The 18,605-nt window shown below is 42.5% G+C and overlaps 1 protein-coding gene across 1 annotated transcript in view; it reads left to right on the forward strand.

Annotated features, from left to right (window-relative positions):
- The first annotated feature begins 349 nt into the window (after positions 1–349).
- The window catches only part of dock11 (dedicator of cytokinesis 11), a 61,132-nt gene continuing 42,876 nt past the window's right edge, over positions 350–18,605 (forward strand). The window contains exons 1-15 of the mRNA XM_007892360.2: positions 350–547; positions 9,614–9,730; positions 10,371–10,460; positions 11,095–11,177; positions 11,792–11,861; positions 12,852–12,947; positions 13,919–14,053; positions 14,534–14,717; positions 15,129–15,208; positions 15,945–16,028; positions 16,307–16,447; positions 16,866–17,087; positions 17,790–17,912; positions 18,145–18,227; positions 18,439–18,561. Of these exons, the coding sequence (XP_007890551.2) occupies positions 446–547; positions 9,614–9,730; positions 10,371–10,460; positions 11,095–11,177; positions 11,792–11,861; positions 12,852–12,947; positions 13,919–14,053; positions 14,534–14,717; positions 15,129–15,208; positions 15,945–16,028; positions 16,307–16,447; positions 16,866–17,087; positions 17,790–17,912; positions 18,145–18,227; positions 18,439–18,561 (1,733 nt within the window). The 5' untranslated portion in view covers positions 350–445. The remainder of the gene's footprint in view (positions 548–9,613; positions 9,731–10,370; positions 10,461–11,094; positions 11,178–11,791; positions 11,862–12,851; positions 12,948–13,918; positions 14,054–14,533; positions 14,718–15,128; positions 15,209–15,944; positions 16,029–16,306; positions 16,448–16,865; positions 17,088–17,789; positions 17,913–18,144; positions 18,228–18,438; positions 18,562–18,605) is intronic.

Raw genomic sequence — 18,605 nt, forward strand, 5'->3', positions numbered from 1 at the left:
CTCTCCCTCTCTCTGCCCTCTCCCCTCTCTCTGCCCTCTCCCTCTCTCTGCCCTCTCCCTCTCTCTGCCCTCTCCCCCTCTCTGCCCTCTCTCTGCCCTCTCCCTCTCTCTGCCCTCTCCCCTCTCTCTCCCCTCTCTCTGCCCTCTCCCCTCTCTCTGCCCTCTCCCTCTCTCTGCCCTCTCTCCCCTCTCTCTGCCCTCTCCCTCTCTCTGCCCTCTCCCTCTCTCTGCCCTCTCCCCTCTCTGCCCTCTCTCTGCCCTCTCTCCCCTCTCTCTGCCCTCTCTCTGCCCTCTCTCCCCTCTCTCTGCCCTCTCTCTGCCCTCTCCCCTCTCTCTGCCCTCTCCCTCTCTCTCCCCTCTCTCTGCCCTCTCTCCCCTCTCTCCCTGCCCTCTCCCGGCGATGTGTCTGTGGAGTCGGGACTAATCGGACGCCTTTCGCCCAGAAATGTCCGAAGTGCGGAAATTCACCAAACGGCTCAGCAAACTCGGCACTGCTGCGGAGCTGCGGCAGAGCGCCTCGGAGGCGGTCAGGAACTCGCTGTTTGTGGTGAGTCCCTTCATCTCCTCTCAGCCCCTCACACACCAGCCACTGCCCCTCACACACCAGCCACTGCCCCTCACACACCAGCCACTGCCCCTCACACACCAGCCACTGCCCCTCACACACCAGCCACTGCCCCTCACACACCAGCCACTGCCCCTCACACACCAGCCACTGCCCCTCACACACCAGCCACTGCCCCTCACACACCAGCCACTGCCCCTCACACACCAGCCACTGCCCCTCACACACCAGCCACTGCCCCTCACACACCAGCCACTGCCCCTCACACACCAGCCACTGCCCCTCACACACCAGCCACTGCCCCTCACACACCAGCCACTGCCCCTCACACACCAGCCACTGCCCCTCACACACCAGCCACTGCCCCTCACACCAGCCACTGCCCCTCACACACCAGCCACTGCCCCTCACACACCAGCCACTGCCCCTCACACACCAGCCACTGCCCCTCACACACCAGCCACTGCCCTCACACACCAGCCACTGCCCCTCACACACCAGCCACTGCCCCTCACACACCAGCCACTGCCCCTCACACACCAGCCACTGCCCCTCACACACCAGCCACTGCCCTCACACACCAGCCACTGCCCCTCACACACCAGCCACTGCCCCTCACACACCAGCCACTGCCCCTCACACACCAGCCACTGCCCCTCACACACCAGCCACTGCAGCCACCCAGGGGCTCACTGCCTCCTGTGTGTGTGTGTGGGGGGGGGGGGGGGGGGGGGTGTGTGGAGTGGGTGTGTGTGTGGAGTCTGTGTGTGTGTGTGGAGTGGGTGTGTGTGTGGAGTGGGTGTGTGGGGGGGTGGTGTGTGTGTGTGGAGTGGGTGTGGGTGTGTGTGTGTGTGGAGTGTGGAGTGGGTGTGTGTGTGGGGGGGGGTGAGTGTGTGTGTGTGTGGAGTGGGTGTGTGTGGGGTGGTGTTGGTGGTGTGTGTGTGGAGTGGGTGTGTGTGGGGGGGGGGTGAGTGTGTGTGTGTGTGGAGTGGGTGTGTGTGGGGGGGTGGTGGTGTGTGTGTGTGGAGTGGGTGTGTGTGGAGTGGGTGTGTGTGGGGGGGTGGTGGTGTGTGTGGTGGTGGTGTGTGTGTGGTGGTGAGTGTATGTGTGTGTGGTGGTGAGTGTATGTGTGTGTGGTGGTGAGTGTGTGTGTGTGTGGGGGGGGGTGAGTGTGTGGGGGTGGTGGTGTGAGGGGTGTGAGTGTGTGTATGTCTGTCTGTGTGTGGGGGGAGGGGGAGTGTGTGGGGGTGGTGTGAGTGTGTGTGTGGGGGGGGGGGGTGGTGTGGGGGGGGGGTGGTGTGTGTGGGGGGTGAGTGTGAGTGTGTGTGGGGAGGGTGAGTGTGTGTGTGGGGGGGGGGTGAGTGTGTGTGGGGGGGGGGTAAGTGTGTGTGTGTGGAGGGGGGTGTGTGTGTGGGGGGGGGGGTGTGTGTGTGTGGGGGGGGGGGGTGTGTGTGTGGGGGGGGTGAGTGTGTGTGTGTGGGGGGGTGAGTGTGTGTGTGGGGGGGTGAGTGTGTGTGGGGGGGGTGAGTGTGTGTGTGGGGGGGTGAGTGTGTGTGGGGGGGTGGTGTGTGTGGGGGGGGTGAGTGTGTGTTGGGGGGGGTGAGTGTGTGTGTGGGGGGGTGAGTGTGTGTGGGGGGGGGTGAGTGTGTGTGAGTGAGTGGGGGTGAGTGTGTGTGGGGGGTGAGTGTGTGTGTGTGGGGGGGGTGAGTGTGTGTGGGGGTGAGTGTGTGTGGGGGGGGGGGTGGTGTGTGTGTGGGGGAGGGGTGAGTGTGTGTGTGTGGGGGGGGTGAGTGTGTGTGTGTGGGGGGGGTGAGTGTGTGTGTGTGGGGGGGGTGAGTGTGTGTGTGTGGGGGGTGAGTGTGTGTGTGGGGGGGGGTGAGTGTGTGTGTGTGAGTGTGAGTGTGTGTGTGTGAGGGTCTTTGACTCGCCAGTGGTGTCTTTAGCAAAATGTTTCAGTGTTTTTTAAAATGAAACTAAAAGTTTAAAAACTGCAATTTACAGTCCTGGATTGGGTTTTGGGGGATGGCATCAATCCTCACACCCTCTGCAGCTCTGGCCATGTGTCTCTCTCTCTCTCTCTTATCTATCCACGTTGTCTCAGCACCAATTCTTGATGCAGATAAAGCACTAAAAGGCCACGAGTGTTTATTTAAGTGCCCAACATTGTTGCTCATCAATTGCAATCGATACATCAGGGGGTGGATTTTTTTTAAAAAAGAAGAGAAACTGTGCGACTCCCAAGTTTGTCACAACTCCTGTAACATTGTAATACTCCTAATGGAATGATGGGGAAACCTGAGGGCTTGTTATTCCAGTTATAAATCAACACTAAGTTCATTATAACCCAAGTACTGCAAAGCCCAGAGGCTGTTCTATACAAATTATTGCTCATTTCGGCATCTAAACCTCCACTGTAACAACTAGGGGTTAGATTCTGCAAAACTCCTCTTTTGCTTCTAACTGAACCATAGTTGGGGGCATATTGTACTTGAATTATATATTTTGCTAGTTGTTCAGCACAGACTAATGCGGCATATTACTTGTACTTTTTTTTCAAACATAAAGAAAAGGAAATCTGGAGACAGGAGAGGTAACAGGAATCTATAGTTTGCTGATGGTTCACTGAGTAAAAGCTCCGAATAGCATCAAACTGTGCAGTGCATCAAGGTCTCAGAGTTATTATCCTGGGCAAGGCACCTGATCTCTGTCAAGGGTATCATTGACCAGAGAGAGGGGAAGAAATTACAACTTGCCTGCCAGAATTTCCTGTAACTTTTTATGTGTTTAAAAAGTGGAGTGGGGAAATGGAAGTAGGCGTTGAGTAGCAATGATTGAGGTTTTCTTTAATGCTATTGACTTGGGTGGCAGTTTTTTTTTGCCTACTTCCTCCTTGTTATTGTACATGGCCTTTGCTTATTGTTTCCCTGGAGTGTCACAGCTGACATAAAAAAGCTCTTGAGTTTGGATGGTTGTGGGTAACTCCACAGTGCAGCAGGTCAGAGCTCTTAGCACAGTGCAGCCAATGCACAATATTACACCATGCCAAATTTTCAGCTTTCTCTTCATTTCCGGGCATCCTGTAGAGTAAGCTAAACAATTAAGTGCTTAATTCAGAGCATTTTGTGTTGTAGGTTTGTATCTGAAAAGAGTCGTGAGTAGTTGCCAGTATTCGTTTTAAACTTGTGACCCTCAATAATCAGGGAGCGGAAACATTTTTTTCCTGGCTAAGATTCCACTTAGTCTCATCGGTACAGGCAGTGGATAAGATTGCTTTCTTAATTGGCTAAACTGCCTTACTTTGAGAAACGCGATCATAAATAAAAATGGAATCTTCCATCAGCATTCCTTCAGCCAGAAAGATAAATAGAAAAAAAAAATGGTAATTCATACGTGGACACACTTTTATATGGACCAGGCTACCTAGATTTGTTACCAGAAATAAAAAGTGCACTATTTTTTTGAAAAAAATAATAAACCACTTGAATCTTCACACAGATGTGCTTAAAGCAATGTGTTAGCTGAAGGAGCATCTGTTGTACATTATGTAGAATACTGTACCACTTAGTGCATTTGTCAAAGCTTTACCAGATCTTTCTGAGATGACCGATAGCCAGTTGAAATGCCTTAGAGAGTTGTAGATGACATCACAAGCTGTTCAGCTGATTACAGAATTTTGGCTTTGCTGAACTACTTCTTTCCAGTGGATAACAGAAACACTTAAAAGTGCAGCAAGATCTGTCAGCAGTGGTGGATATTGACTGTTGCTAGGAGAACTAACGTCTTAATTTAGTCTTTGTAATTTTACTTAGTGCGTTGAGGTCCCAAGTGACCTGTGTAATACATATTGATCTCGCTGAAGCTTCATGTGCATGTGAGTAATGGCCTGTGTGGAAAACAGCTCAATGAGTTCTAATTTCATGAAGGCATACGCGAGCTATTCTTACAGACTGAAAATACATTCTTCTATTTATTAAAATTAAATAACTAGGTGTGGATTTTAAATTTTTACACAGAAGTGAAAAGGAAAGCAGATTAGTTACAGCACGTTTAGAAATAGGTTGATGCTCTTCATTACACAGATGATTATGTACCTTTTTCAAAAGTGTGGTGTGATTTTTTTCATCAAAGTGATGTGAATTCAGGTCCTCTTATCATGAATCCTTTAAATCACACAGTCCTCCGGCTTTCCTAATGGCTTAGTAGCTAAAGGCAGTGCCCAGTACCTCAGTGCCAACCATATCAGAAGATATGTTCAGAGCCTCAATTGGGATGACTTAACAGTTGGAACACTATAGTTGGACCCTGGGCTATTGGAGAAGAAGTCTGCCACAGTTCACTCCCCAGATACACATACTGGTGGACAGGATTATTGTTTGTTGTAATGACCCTCATGGACAACAGTGTATTGAGATGTTGCTCATACAAGACTGGTCACTTGGTTGAGGTAGTGTGAGACTGAACATGCCCCATGCAACTTAACCGCAGCAAAAAAAATTGTTCCGTCAAGAGTAGAGAAAACAACAACAGCAACTTGCATTTATATAGTGCCCTTCGTGTGGGGCCGGGTCCTGGAGTGAAACGAAAATTGTCCAAAGCCAACTGACTAGACTTGTATGAGTAACACATCAATATCATTCCTGTATCATTCCTGTGGAGTCTTGTAGCTCAGTGATTAGAACGCTCGCCTTGCAAATAAGAGATCTGGGCTTGATTCCCAGCAGGGCGAAAACTTGGGCAAGATTCCTTACTCCACACACCTGCTAATAATCCCTCAAGAAATAAACAATACAATAATAATTTGGTCACTCAATCCGACTGTTTGTGGGACACTGCTGTGCACAATTGGCTGCCACGTTTCGCCCACAAATATACAGTCAATTCATTTTGCAGTCTATTCTGTGAAGCGCTTTGAGACGTTTTGAAGACGTGAAAAGCGCTACATCAAATGCAAGGATTATTATTCTTATCATGTAAGTGAATGACTCCTTTTTAAAAAAAAGAAAAATTGCACTGAATACTAACAGGAGAACCAGGCAGGGGTCCAAATAAGATATAAAAGTTTTTCTGAGATAGGCACTCGGAATTTTATCTCTGGCCTGCATTCAACTTGTGAGGATGGATGACAGTTTCATTTCTGCTGGCTGCAAGGGACTTGTGTGAAATTTGAGGAGCTACCAATTTTGGTGGGTATGAGCCACAACAGAAAAGTCTAAATTTCAACACAGATGTGTACTAAGAGCCAGATGTGATTGGGAGCTGTGGTGGGAGGGAGGCAACTGGGGAGAGATGGGAAAGAAGGTAGTTTTTTTTTAAAAAAAGTGCTGGTTGCTAAATTAGATGCCAAAGTTTTGTGTTTTAAATTCAATGCTCAATTTAATATTCATTATATAAAATGTCCTAGTTGCAAACATCAGGACCAGTAGAAGTGATGGCTTGATCAGTCTTGTCTGAGCTAGAATATAGCCCTAGGAGCTAATGCAATGTCCTGGAATCGTGTGCATGTCTTGATGTGTATTGTTGCTGGTCTTCTTACTTACTGGGCACACTAATAGACTTTTGTTGGTAAGTAGATTTATGAGTTTAACTGAAACAGACTCATCGCTGGGTGATTCAAAGGCACTGCCCCACAATCTGGTATTCTGCAGCTCAGAGATTCAGATAAAACTGAATCAGACCCACTGTATAGCGTTACTACGGTTAGGTGTAATCGTGCTAGACAAGTAAGGTTAATGTGTGTTCACCCCAGTTGACCTGAGATGGGTGTGGCTTTAACCTAAATGATTTACTCTTGCTCCTAATGCAAAACATATACAGGAGGGAGAAAGAATAGATGGATATGAGCAGGAGAGGGTGATTAGGATGGGTGGAGGCTCATATAGAGTATACATATTAGCACAGACTAGTTGGGCTGGATGGCCTGATTCTGTGCTTAATGGTTTTTGTAATTCTATTTAAAACGAAGGCTGTTTTCATTATTCTGACACCAAGCATATTAATTTGAATAAAAATCTTTGTGCATACAGCACTCGGTATACAAGGGCTGAAGATGTCATGTAGCTGTGAAGTAGAAATAAATATAATTTCAAAAGCATTACAACTTTCTTTACACATTGCGATTCACATTGCTTGCTTTATTATTATACTAGCATCCACTGGTCCACCGTATTTAGAAAAAGTGCAGTGCTGCAGTGTTTGTTTACATAGATCCTCTTTGTTCTTTCCAGCAACTGGCAATGGAGGCGAAATAGATCAGGGCATAGATTTAAAAAAGGCAATAAATTCTAAATGGTTGGGGTCAGAAACTATGTTTTTTAAGTGTAGTTTTTCTTTCACTTAGACTTGTTAATTTGTTGTCCTTACAAGGAGATTGATGAGTAAGTCACTGCTGTTGAAATAGTGCTGCAATCGGAAGTTGGTCTGTGGTTTCACTTATTGTAAAACATTTTACATTCTGCATTAGACAGGAGGTTGATGAAACCAGCCTTTCCTCGTTCAGAATTTCCATAGAATAGAACTTCTAAAGGGACAGTGGGTGCAGTAGAAGCATAAAGTTTTGCCCACAAAATATTCAGTCAATTCACTTTGCAGTATATTCGGTGCAGCGGTTTGAGACGTCTCAAAGAGGTGATAAGGTGCTATATCAAATGCAAGGATTATTATTATTAAAGAATGTGTCTCAATAGTTTTCAGTGAGTTGTTTTGCAATGTTAAAGTGGTATTAACAACAACAACAAAATTACATTTGTAAAGTGCTTTTCACGTCGGGATTGGGATGGGGGAGGGTGGAAGGCGGGGGGGAGATTGAAAGCACGGTCGAAGAGGAGGGTCTTGAAGGTGGCAAGGGAGGGTGAGACGGAGGGACTGTGGGATAGAGTTCCAGAGGGTGGGGGCAGAGAGGCAGAAGGCCCGCCCGCCAAAAGTGGGGGAAGCAAGGGCGGACGTGAAGCAGGCAGGAGTCCACTGAGCGGAATGAGCGAACAGGATGTTAGGGGGTTAGGAGCGAACAGGATGTTAGGGGGTTAGGAGCTCACAGAGGTAGAGAGGACAAGATCGTGGAGGGCTTTGAAGGAGAGGAACAGGATCTTGAATACTATCCTCTGTTTGATGGGAAGCCAGTGGAGTTGGGCGAGGATAGGTGATAGGGTCGTGGAGCCTAATGTGGGAGAGGACACAGACTACAGAGTTCTGGATGATCTGCAGCCTGTGGAGGGAGGAGTTGAGGAGGCTAACAAGCAATGGGTTTGTGAAGTCGAGCCTCGGTGTAATGAAAGCATGTATGAGGATTTCGGTGGCCTGCGGTGTGAGACAGTGGCGGAGCCAGGCGACGTTGTAGAGGTGGGGGAAGGCAGAGCAGGTCAAGGCGCAGAAGACCGGAACAATGACTTCTTTGAATAGGTGCTGCAATCCTTTTGGCTATCTTATAGGAGAGTATGTTTCTTTAGTTCAGTTAATAGGTTACTCTTCAAGAAGTGATTGAATATTGTGTGTAAAATGTGATCATCTCTACGCCTTCACTATCGTGGGAGAATGAAAAAGACTGAATATGGGTGAATGGCTTATTTTGGAGATTTAACCCTCAATTGAGTATTGAATGGAATTAATAAAAGCTTGAACTTGTGTAAATTCTTCAGAATCTATGTGTTATATTTATAAAGTGTGAGACTTCCTATACTTATTTATCTGCTGCTCACCATTAGAACTTGAATGACTGATGAAATTGAAGATTAAAAAATCACATCCTAATTTTTTGTTGCATGCAAAACACCAGACATCTAACCACATGCAAATTTTAGCTTGACCTTTTGGCACCCAGTATTTCATTTCTTAAAGGAATGCCTCCATTTTGAGAATACTGCTTAAAGCGAAAGATAATGCTGCTCTGCTCTGGAAATCACCTTGTTTGTATTGTGGGGTGTGGTAGAGAGGAGGAATGTATTCTACATAACCGGAGAAATCGCTGAGCACATTTAAACTTGTACATGTGCAGATGTACAGCTTTCAACTTTATTTTCTTCTGCGGTTTCTTCAATCACTGCAGATGAAGACTCATGCCAGACAATGCCAGGATTTGTAGTTTGGGCACTGAACCACCAAAAGGTGAAGAAAATAGCCCTTGGGGGGATTGTTCATATTACTGTTTCCAGAGTCACTGGGAAGATATTTCTTTGCCTGTCCAGGTGCACACTGAAGATCCTATGACAGTGTTTGAAGAGAGACTGAGTTCTCTGAGTTTCCTGGCCAACAATCTTCCAGAAATATTGATCTTTCACCTTATACCTGTTTGTAGACTTTAAGAGTAATTTTCATTGTCATCTAACCTGTCCTTTTGACAAATTTGCACCCACTTCATTGCAAAAAATGGGACTTCATAAGGTCAATACAAACTTTTGTTTTGCATCAGCACATGTACTGCTCACATCGATTTCTAGAAAACTGTGAATACCATATTGCATTTTACATAACCATATTAGTCAGAGGATCTCTTTTGTGCCAATCTCCACAGAGCATCTAGTAAAGTATACACCACTTGATTTAGTACGTTTCTGCATAAACATGAGATATTTGACTTTTAATAAGGCACTGTGAGGAACAGATTTTTATTTCCTTTGTGTATCCAGGGTCAGAATCAAACACTTCTTGGACTAATATAGTCTGACGTGTGTTCGGTTGAATCCAGGATTTTCCTGGCTCCACCCTCTCTGGTGCTCAGTGAAATAGATTTCACAATAGATTGGCTGTATATTCAGCCAGGCCTAAACAGTTGTAAATCTCCTCTCTAGGTTTGGTGTACACCACCAGCTGGAAGAAACCTAAACATAACACCAAAATGCATAGAAATAAATAGGATTAATCCCATCATGAGCATCTGCAAGAGAAGGTTTGGGGTTTGGTCCTTCAAAACACACAGTCACTGCTTTACAGTAAATCCCGTGAAGAACTGTGAGATGTCTTCCTGACGTGAAAGGCACTATATCATATGCAAGGATTATTATTTGTGTTCACTTTGACCCTACAAGGATGGCACTTATCAATTTGCTTTCTTTACAGGAAAAAAACAAAATAATTGAACCGCTGGATTATGAGGATGTTATTGTGCAAAGAAAGTCACAGATTCAAAGTGATCCTCTGCGGGACCTATTGCAGTTCCCATTAGATGATGTTTCTGTAAGTAAATACTGTGCATTTGTAAAGCTGGTGTCTATCAACTAACTTGGCAAACAATCCTATTCTTCTTCGGAAGAACATTAATATATTTTTAAAAATCCATCCATTGCCTAGTGATGGAAAATGTATGTGTATGTTAATGTTAGGTGGGATACGATTGGAATCAACAGTGATGAACACTTGAGAATGTTGCCAGAAGACTGTTGCAAATTGGGGGTAGGTAAAATATTAAACCAGTATAACTTAAAGAAGAAAAATTGCCCACAATGAAATTGTAAGTAACTAGACCTTTTTAAGAATTTAAAGGTCACACTCACTATCTTTCCCACTTCATCTTATTTAAAAATATTCTCGAAAGGGGCAACTTTGGAATGACATCGTGTTAACCCAGAAATAAGTGGTGAGATTGAGTCATGAACCAAGCATTCAAAACATTGAAATTAAAGCTATGATGTGAAGCTGAATCTGCCCTCGAGAGCAAAGGTTCAACATCCCAAAGGACCATGCTTTGGGAGATAACCGATACGTCCAAGTCTTGATGTAATGCTGATATTAACAATTACTTTTTGTTAATATCTCAATTAAATACCAAATATTATTTATATTCTGTCTGAACTTTGCATTATCTTTTTCTGAACAGATCTCTACAGTTCCACGTCAGAGAAGAACACTCCACTCCACAGTGCCTGCAGCTACTGCAAAACTGGCACAAAGCCTGCTGGTTAAAGAGGTACATCAGATGGAACTGTACTCCAATGAATGCCTACTTGTTCATAGAGAATACTATATCACTTGTGTAAAATTACAGTTACAAACTAGGATAGTTTAGATGTATCCATTATCTCACAATTATGAAGTGGGGGCACTTTACGAAACTAAGCAAAGTGGTAGCATAACTCTGACATGACATTGGATTTATAAAATCATTCTTCCCTTCCCCACAATCCTATTTTAATCTTGCCTTTTAATCTTGCTTTGAGGTCAGTTCCGCGACTGCTAATTAAAGGCTTCTAAATGATGCTTTGCCATCACCCAGTAAAGTCATCCAGTTTCCAAGCCTTGTCAACCAACTCAGGCCTGTGACTGTCCTTCCCCCTTTCCTGCATTGACTCACAGATAGTGGAGTTCCTTGCATCTGTTTATTTGTACATGTGCAGAGGTCTCAGGTTAATCAAACTCATATCCAGGTCTACTTTGCTCAAAATGCGTGAACTGTGTAATTACCCCTCATCACTTATCTTTGATGTATATAATCTTAAACCTATTTAAGGTGGAGCTTTTTCCTATCTAGATTTGCAGCTTGTTTTCTAAGCAGATAAATAACGTTTGGGAATAAGTAAACTTTAATTTTCTTCCATTTACAGTGCATTAAGACTTATAACTCCAACTGGCAGGTAGTAAACTGCAAATATGAAGATTATTCAGGCGACTTCAGGATCTTGCCCAGGTAAGGGATTTCTAGTAATGTTGTGGAACACAAGAATTTCAACTTTCAGCATCTTTTTCCTAGCATCCATGTATAGATTTTGTGGGTGATACTCTGTTTGTACTCAATAGAAATGTCTTTCATTAATGCTGCCATCCAGCCGAGATTCTAGCCATATCTCCCCCGAACGCATTCTGAAAATGAGATTAAATGTATGTGCTCTCAGCAGGATATTACTTTAATTGGGTTTATAAGTGGTAAATAATTATATAAGATTTAACTAATGTACAGTAACATGAACCAAATTATTAAAGAGTTGAGGTGACATCATTCACTTATGCTGTTTAATCATCACCTCAGCTGTTCAGTGTTAATGTTCCAAAACCTTGTTTTACTTTTTCCCTTAAGTAAAGGTGTGATGGCAGCTGGAGTTAGAATAGCATCATCCAATCATGTGATTTAACAGCAGTAATATGGGATTTGTTCATCAGGAATCCCATATAGTCTAGAGGGCGGTACAAATGTAATGGATGCATTCACACTGCTTTGTAAATACACAAAGTAGATGTTTTTGTTTCTTGATGTTTTTCCTTTGTGAAGAATACATCTACCATTGTGATTCTGTGTTCCATTAGCAAAGGGCTTCAACCAGAGAAACTGCCTGTGCATCTATTTGAAGTTGATGAAGATGCTGATAAAGATGAGGTAAACCAGATCCTCCTGTGTGTTCCGCAAGGCACTAAGCAAAAGGTCAAACTCTGCTGCCTGTAATCTAGAGACCAGTTGACTGGGAGCATGTTACAAGAGTGTTGACAATTGAAAGATTCTGCTCACGTGGACGTCATGGATAAATTTATGAGCAGTTTGTGAAGCGTTCAGAACCCAAGCTTCTGTTACAATCTTGAACACGCAGATAAATGTGTGTCGATTTTCTTTCAAGTTAGGTTATATCATGACTGATTTCAAACACTAAAATTTAGACCACAATGAACTTTTTTTTTACTTCCCTCCCCAAAATGCTCTCACTCCGTGTGCTGAAGGCATGCTTGGCTCATGCAGGGCTGCAGTTCGAGCCCTCTAGCAGTGCAGTGATGCTGTGTTTCAGTATCCATTATAAGCAAATGCAGTATACATCCTGCTTCAATCAGCAACCAATGGAAATGCTGTGACTACTGTACTGACTTTCTGTACACGTTTGCAGTTCAGCTTTGTGATCTCAGCAGTGACCTGACGACCTAGGAATACTGAGTGACAGCCACACCTTGATTTTGACATGACACATTAGAACCCGGGTTCTCGTTTCATGGATCCCCAACTGATGTATTATAATTGTGTGAGTAGACAGGGAGCAATGGTAGTTATGTGAGTGTAGAAGGATCGCACTTTAAATATCAGAAACAAGCCTGGGAATGTGTAAGTGTGAAGAATGATGACAAGATCTACACAATTTTGTTCTGTGACTTGTTGCTTTCCTCCCACCCCACTGCCTCCCTCACAAAGCATTATCCGTTGGTTCAGACATAACCATGCTTTGTGAATAGATTCTACTTTTCAGATTTAGTACCTATTAGTTGTAATGTAATATCAAATCAATATGAGATGAGTGTTTGAACCTGGGTGGGCAGCTGGACAGTTTGGTTACTCAAGATACATTAGTGCAGATATTCAATTCACTCCTGATCTTGTCCCTTTTAGGATGTCTCGTCAATTTGTTCACAGAAAGGAGGAATCATTAAACAAGGATGGCTATTCAAAGCCAACATGAACAGTACCATCAGTGTTACAATGAGGGTAAGATGACCTCAGCTCTATGAGAAAGATGGGATCTGGTGCAAGGCAGATATTGTTTTAATCTCTCCACAACGTGAATTGGAATAGTTTTTTTTAAAAATGTGCAGAAATACGAGAGAAAGCATAGCCTATTTGTTGGATAGTCAAGTAACTCTTTTGTGAGTGATTTTATTTTTTTACCATGAATAGGAATAGCGTTGTTTTCATATTAAACTGTGACTATTGCATCACATTGCACCAGGAAATGAGATCTTGTATAAGAGGAAATGAAATTAACCTACTGAACTGGCAAGCAGTAATAGGGGTGGTGTAATTTAATTGACTAGATTGATATGCTAATTGCTGACCATTCAGTTGCTGAAAAATCTTTGCTTTTAATTTTCTCTCATTGATTTTCCACCTCAAAAGGAACACACCCTGCCTCTCCTTAAGGAGCTGACTCCTTTTTGATTCACTGTATAGATAATCCTTGCATTTGATATAGCACTTTTCACGACTTCTAGATGTCTCAAAAAAAAGCTTCATAGAATATATTGTAAAATGAATTGACTGTATAGATGTGGGCAAAATGCGGCAGCTAATTGCGCACAGCAGTGTCCCACAAACAGTCGTGGATTGAAGTGACCAATTTATTTTTTTTCTTGAAGAATTATTATCAGGCATTATTCAAAAATCTGAATGCAAAGATAAATATGAGCTAGTATTTCATCCAACCGTTATGCCTATGCGTGCTTTTTACCTTGGTAATAATAATAAAGATGATAGCTCATGTTCATCTTCAATCTAAAACAGTAAACCAAAGCTGCTATAAAAAGATGCTAGCATGCTTCCTGTTCTACATTGTTTTCCTCTTTCTTCTCATGGTAGTTATATTGTGTGCATTGATCTTGATGGAGTTTCAATGGAGTTTTGGTTAAATATAAAAATAATTATTTTACCAGAAAGATGATGAACTGATTCTTTATTTCCAGGTATTTAAGCGGCGGTTCTGTTTCCTGACACAGCAATCTGATGGCTCTTACACACTTAATTTTTGCAAAGATGAGAAAGTCTGTAAAGAGTCCAAAGCATCAATCTTCTTGGATTCTTGCAATGATGTTGTACAGGTAATTAACTTCATATAAAAAAGTTATTTCGTTTTAAACCACATCTATGCTTATTCTAATAATTTTTTACCGTTGTTTGCTATTCACTTCCCTTTTCAACTACGTATGCTTTGGACTTTGGTGAATAACATATTCCTTTTAAACACACCTTGAGAAATATTTGGATGATTGATATGTGAGGTGAAAATGTGACTTTAATGGTTTGTTCCATTAGCTTGCCCATTAGCTGGTTTGTATTACACATCATAAATCCATCAATGGGAATGGTCTGTGCCAAGCAGACCTATTACTGTATTTCCTCAAGCAAACACTTTATAGTGGAAAAGAGATGGTGTCTGAGCAAGTGATCTCCGTAACCGGGTAATCATTAACTGTATTCTGTCCAAATTAACTTTTTTTGCATTGATATGTCTATTTCATAAAATGGCAATAAAGGTTTATAGAAGAACAGATCTGAGCTCGTGCTGTTCAATGTTCTAGTGTTCCAAGATGCGTCGATATGGCTTTGAACTCCGAATGCAGGAGAAGTGCAGCTGTCATTTAGCAGCAGACAGCGAGCAAGAAATGGACGAGTGGGTGTCTACTTTAAAGAAGAGCATTCAGAGCTACGCTGACACTGTGATGCATGAGAAGAGAAACGGAGAATCACTTGAAAGTGGACTGGGTAATTATCCGTAAAATGCCATCGTTATCAATACGCTTTGTAGATAGGCAGAAGTTGGCTGAGAGTTGGGTTTGACAACTCAGCCATGTGTAGCAACTCAACTGAAATCGGTTGCTGAAGTTACAGGCTATAAACGGTGTAAATGATTTGTGTACTATCATAAGTGCAAAGAGATCTCTTTGCTAGGTACAAGGGAATGGTAGAGTTGCAAGTAAATTGCATCTGGAAGGTCATGTTTTCACCTAAGCCATCCTTAGGATTTTTTAAAAAAAAAACTAAATAGTTGCAGTTTTTTTTAAGCTCTGAATCCGTTGGTCTTCTGGGCAGTCTGATTAGCAGAGTGGCAGGCATATTACTGGTGTTTGCAAGCTGTGTGCTAGTTTAAGGACATTTTTTGTGTTTAACGTATAGATGAAGAATCATTCAGCCAAGGAAAGTCTGAAAGTATGATGGAGAGTTTGGAGAAAAGCATGCATCCAGAGCTAATGAAGGTATTCTCACTGATCACTGTCAGAATAACTTGGGTACTTTTGCTTTGTAGGAACTTTAGTGTTTTGATTCTTGTAAGCAGAAAAAATTACATACTCAATTTTTTCAGGAGTATTTTTGTTCATTTTAGAAGCTCCACGATCGGCAATCGGGCCTTCAGCTTTTTTGCCCCACCCTCTGGAACTCCATCCTGGAACCCCTCTGCCTTGTTCCCTCCCTTGCCTCATTCATGATCTGTCTTAGACCTTCCTCTTTGATTGTACCTTCAGTCATCTCCCCATCTCCACCGTTACCATCCACCCCCTATTGACTTCAGCCCCCAACTCAGGTGCAAACTCTTCACTATGCAGCTCCTTGGGACATCCTCACGATACTTTGAAATCCCTTGGAATTAATATGTTGACAATAAATATTTGGACTTAATGCTGGTTTATGAAGTGTTATTGGCAAAGAAAAGTTTTTAAATACAATGTATCATACTTTTCATGTTCCCCAAGCAATGCAATTGTTATAAGTCGTATGTGTTTGTTTTCTTCAACCATAAATACACCAGGCTGTACAGTGAAATAATTCAGTCTATTTTTGGTGCTTAGATCTTAGACAAACTAAACCGCGTTTTTTAAATCACTACTGATGATGCCAAGATCAGTCAATAGACATAGTTAAACTGCATAGAATTGAAGTAAGATGATGTTCTGGATCCTGCCTGAAAATGTGATTATTTTTATTTGTTTCTAGTATGCCCGAGAATCTGATTACCTGAATAAGGTCAACAGAAGTGAAGGCAGATATAAATTGTTTGCTTTGGACCCAGACACACAGGTAAGAGTAAAACTACAGAATTAAAGGTGCAGAATGTCATATATTACAATGATGTGAAGCCCCTGTAAATTGTCCAGAAGTGGACTAGAATTACCGCTGAACTCTGCTCCTTGTGGATGAGGTTTATCTTGTGTGGAATGTGAAAGTATGATACTTAAAATAGAAAGGGTGGTTTGCGGGGGGGAATAATTTTAGAGAAATGATTCTAATTCTATGGCACATTGTTTGATGTTGAAGCTTTTTCCTCAGAACAACAGTTATTTTGTTTTGTTTTTAAGAAACTGGATTTTTCAGGAATTGAACCAGATGTGAAACCATTTGAGGACAAGTTTGGCAAACGCTTTATGGTGAAATGCCATGACTTATCCTTCACTCTGCAAGGCTGTGTGAATGACAAGACAGATAGAACGGCAACAAATGTAAGTTGTCTTTGAAATATTATTTTTGCATCACCTGAGTCTTAAGTTTGTCTGATAATTAATCACAGATAACACGACATGTGAGATCTAACACCTTGTTGATCTTGATCACCTCAAACCACTGAGTGAAAGTTTTCCTCTATTGCATGTACACAAGCAATCTCAATAAAAGCAGTAACCCAACAGTGTATGGTATTTTCTAGGTTGGCACAACGTCATTTGAATCAACATGTAAAAGTATTGAAACATCAGACTGTATGCCAGGAGTCGCATAGCAATCAAATTAGTTAATTCGCGCAAACCCCAACACATTGAGTGGAAGTTTTTCAGCACCTCCATGTTATATCAAAAGCATTATGCAGTCCAGCACATTAAATATTTCCCCCATCTTATACCTGAGCTTGTTTTCAATTCTCAGGTTGAGCCATTTTTTGTTACCCTGGCACTGTTTGATGCGAAGAATAATCGCAAGATATCAGAAGACTTCCATGTGGACCTGAATCCCCCAGCAGTCTTGGAAATGTTACCAAGGGACTCAGATAATGGATCTGGCAATAGCTTAGCAAGTGCTGGCTCGTCTACTACTAATGACGCTTGCCTTCAAGGAGTATCTGAGAGGTTGCTGCGCTATCCAAAACAGGTACTGTGTGGTGCTTTGACCGAACCTAAATGTTTAACAAAATCCTATTAGGGAATAAAGTCTGTTCTTATCATGGTTTCTGGCATTGTGTTATTCCGCACAATTCCCCAATGGTGCACAGCTTTATAGAGTGCACAGTTTATAAACTGACGATATCAGCTGGACTCAGCTGTTACAAAAACCATTCAATGCCCGCCCGTCTATGGTGAACATGTTTCCGCCCTGAAGTCGGCCTCTTCAAGTTTGATTGGTACCAATTTTGGCACAACTTCTGGCTAACTAAGTTTACTGTGGAAGGAATTAAGTGCAATTTTAACATGTCAGCATTCAGTTTATTAACTTCCACATACCCCTGTTTACCTTGCTCTCTCCCTGGTCCATCTACTGTTCTATAGCAGGACACCATTTACAATATGCATTCATAACCTTAAAAATGGGACAGACAAATCATCTGAAAATTGTCAATGGAACTAAAGGAGTAAGCAGCACTTAGTCAGCGATTGATATCAGTCGTTCAAAACATATGGGCCTTGCAACACTCGTTGCCATAGATAATAATTTTGTTTTGATTGTGAGGAAATAACTTCAATAGATTTACTATTTGGCAATGCTTAGATTTAGTAGAAAGAACACTGGACTTCATATTCTGAGCCACTGCTGCCCCCTCTTACATTGTACATTTATGATGTGTTTTTATTGCAGGGCATATTTTCAGTGACAGCCTCCCACCCTGATATTTTCCTGGTGGCACGAATAGAAAAGGTCTTACAAGGAGGAATTGCTCAGTGTGCAGAACCATACATCAAATGTTCTGATGCAAATAAGGTATTGTGTCTTTTATGAAGTAACTACCGTTTTTCTTTTGCAAAAGTCAGTTATGAAAAGAAATTGTTTTTTTCTCATAGTAGAAGAGTTCTAATGGTTTAGAGTGAGCAAATGGGGAAATGTTTTAAGCAGCAAGAATGCTCCTCAGCAAACTGAAGTTTCTAAGTTATTTTGATCTGCATTTGCAACTGTGCAACCTCTTTCTAACAATATTTTAATATCTGTTTCCTAGACGGCCCAAAAAGTGCTTAAAATTGCCAAACAGATATGCAGCAGGCTTGGGTGCTACAAAATGGCTTTTGCTTGGGCTGCAAGGTGAGTTTTTAATATCCCTAATGAGTTTGCATTCGCAGATTTCCAAACTCCCAACCTTGTGTCACATTGAGTAGATTAGACTAATGGGGAAGGGACTCTTCACATTTCACCTGGTCTTTTTAAGACCCACCTTTTAAATCAAATGTTCTGATTCTAATTGAAGTTGGGGTGAAATTGCAATAAGTGGTTTAACTTTCTTTTCTTTCGTCAGGCCAGTGTTTAAAGATACTCAGGGCTCTCTGGACACAGATGGAAAGTTCTCATCTTTGTACAAACAGGACAGTAATAAGCTCTCGAACGAAGACCTGTTTAAACTGCTAGCAGACTTCAGGAAGTGAGTACTTGGCTGCAAAACTGTCCAACAGTATTTAAAGTAAG

Source organism: Callorhinchus milii, unplaced genomic scaffold (genome assembly GCF_018977255.1).
Source record: "Callorhinchus milii isolate IMCB2004 unplaced genomic scaffold, IMCB_Cmil_1.0 Scaffold15, whole genome shotgun sequence".
Taxonomy (NCBI): domain Eukaryota; kingdom Metazoa; phylum Chordata; class Chondrichthyes; order Chimaeriformes; family Callorhinchidae; genus Callorhinchus; species Callorhinchus milii.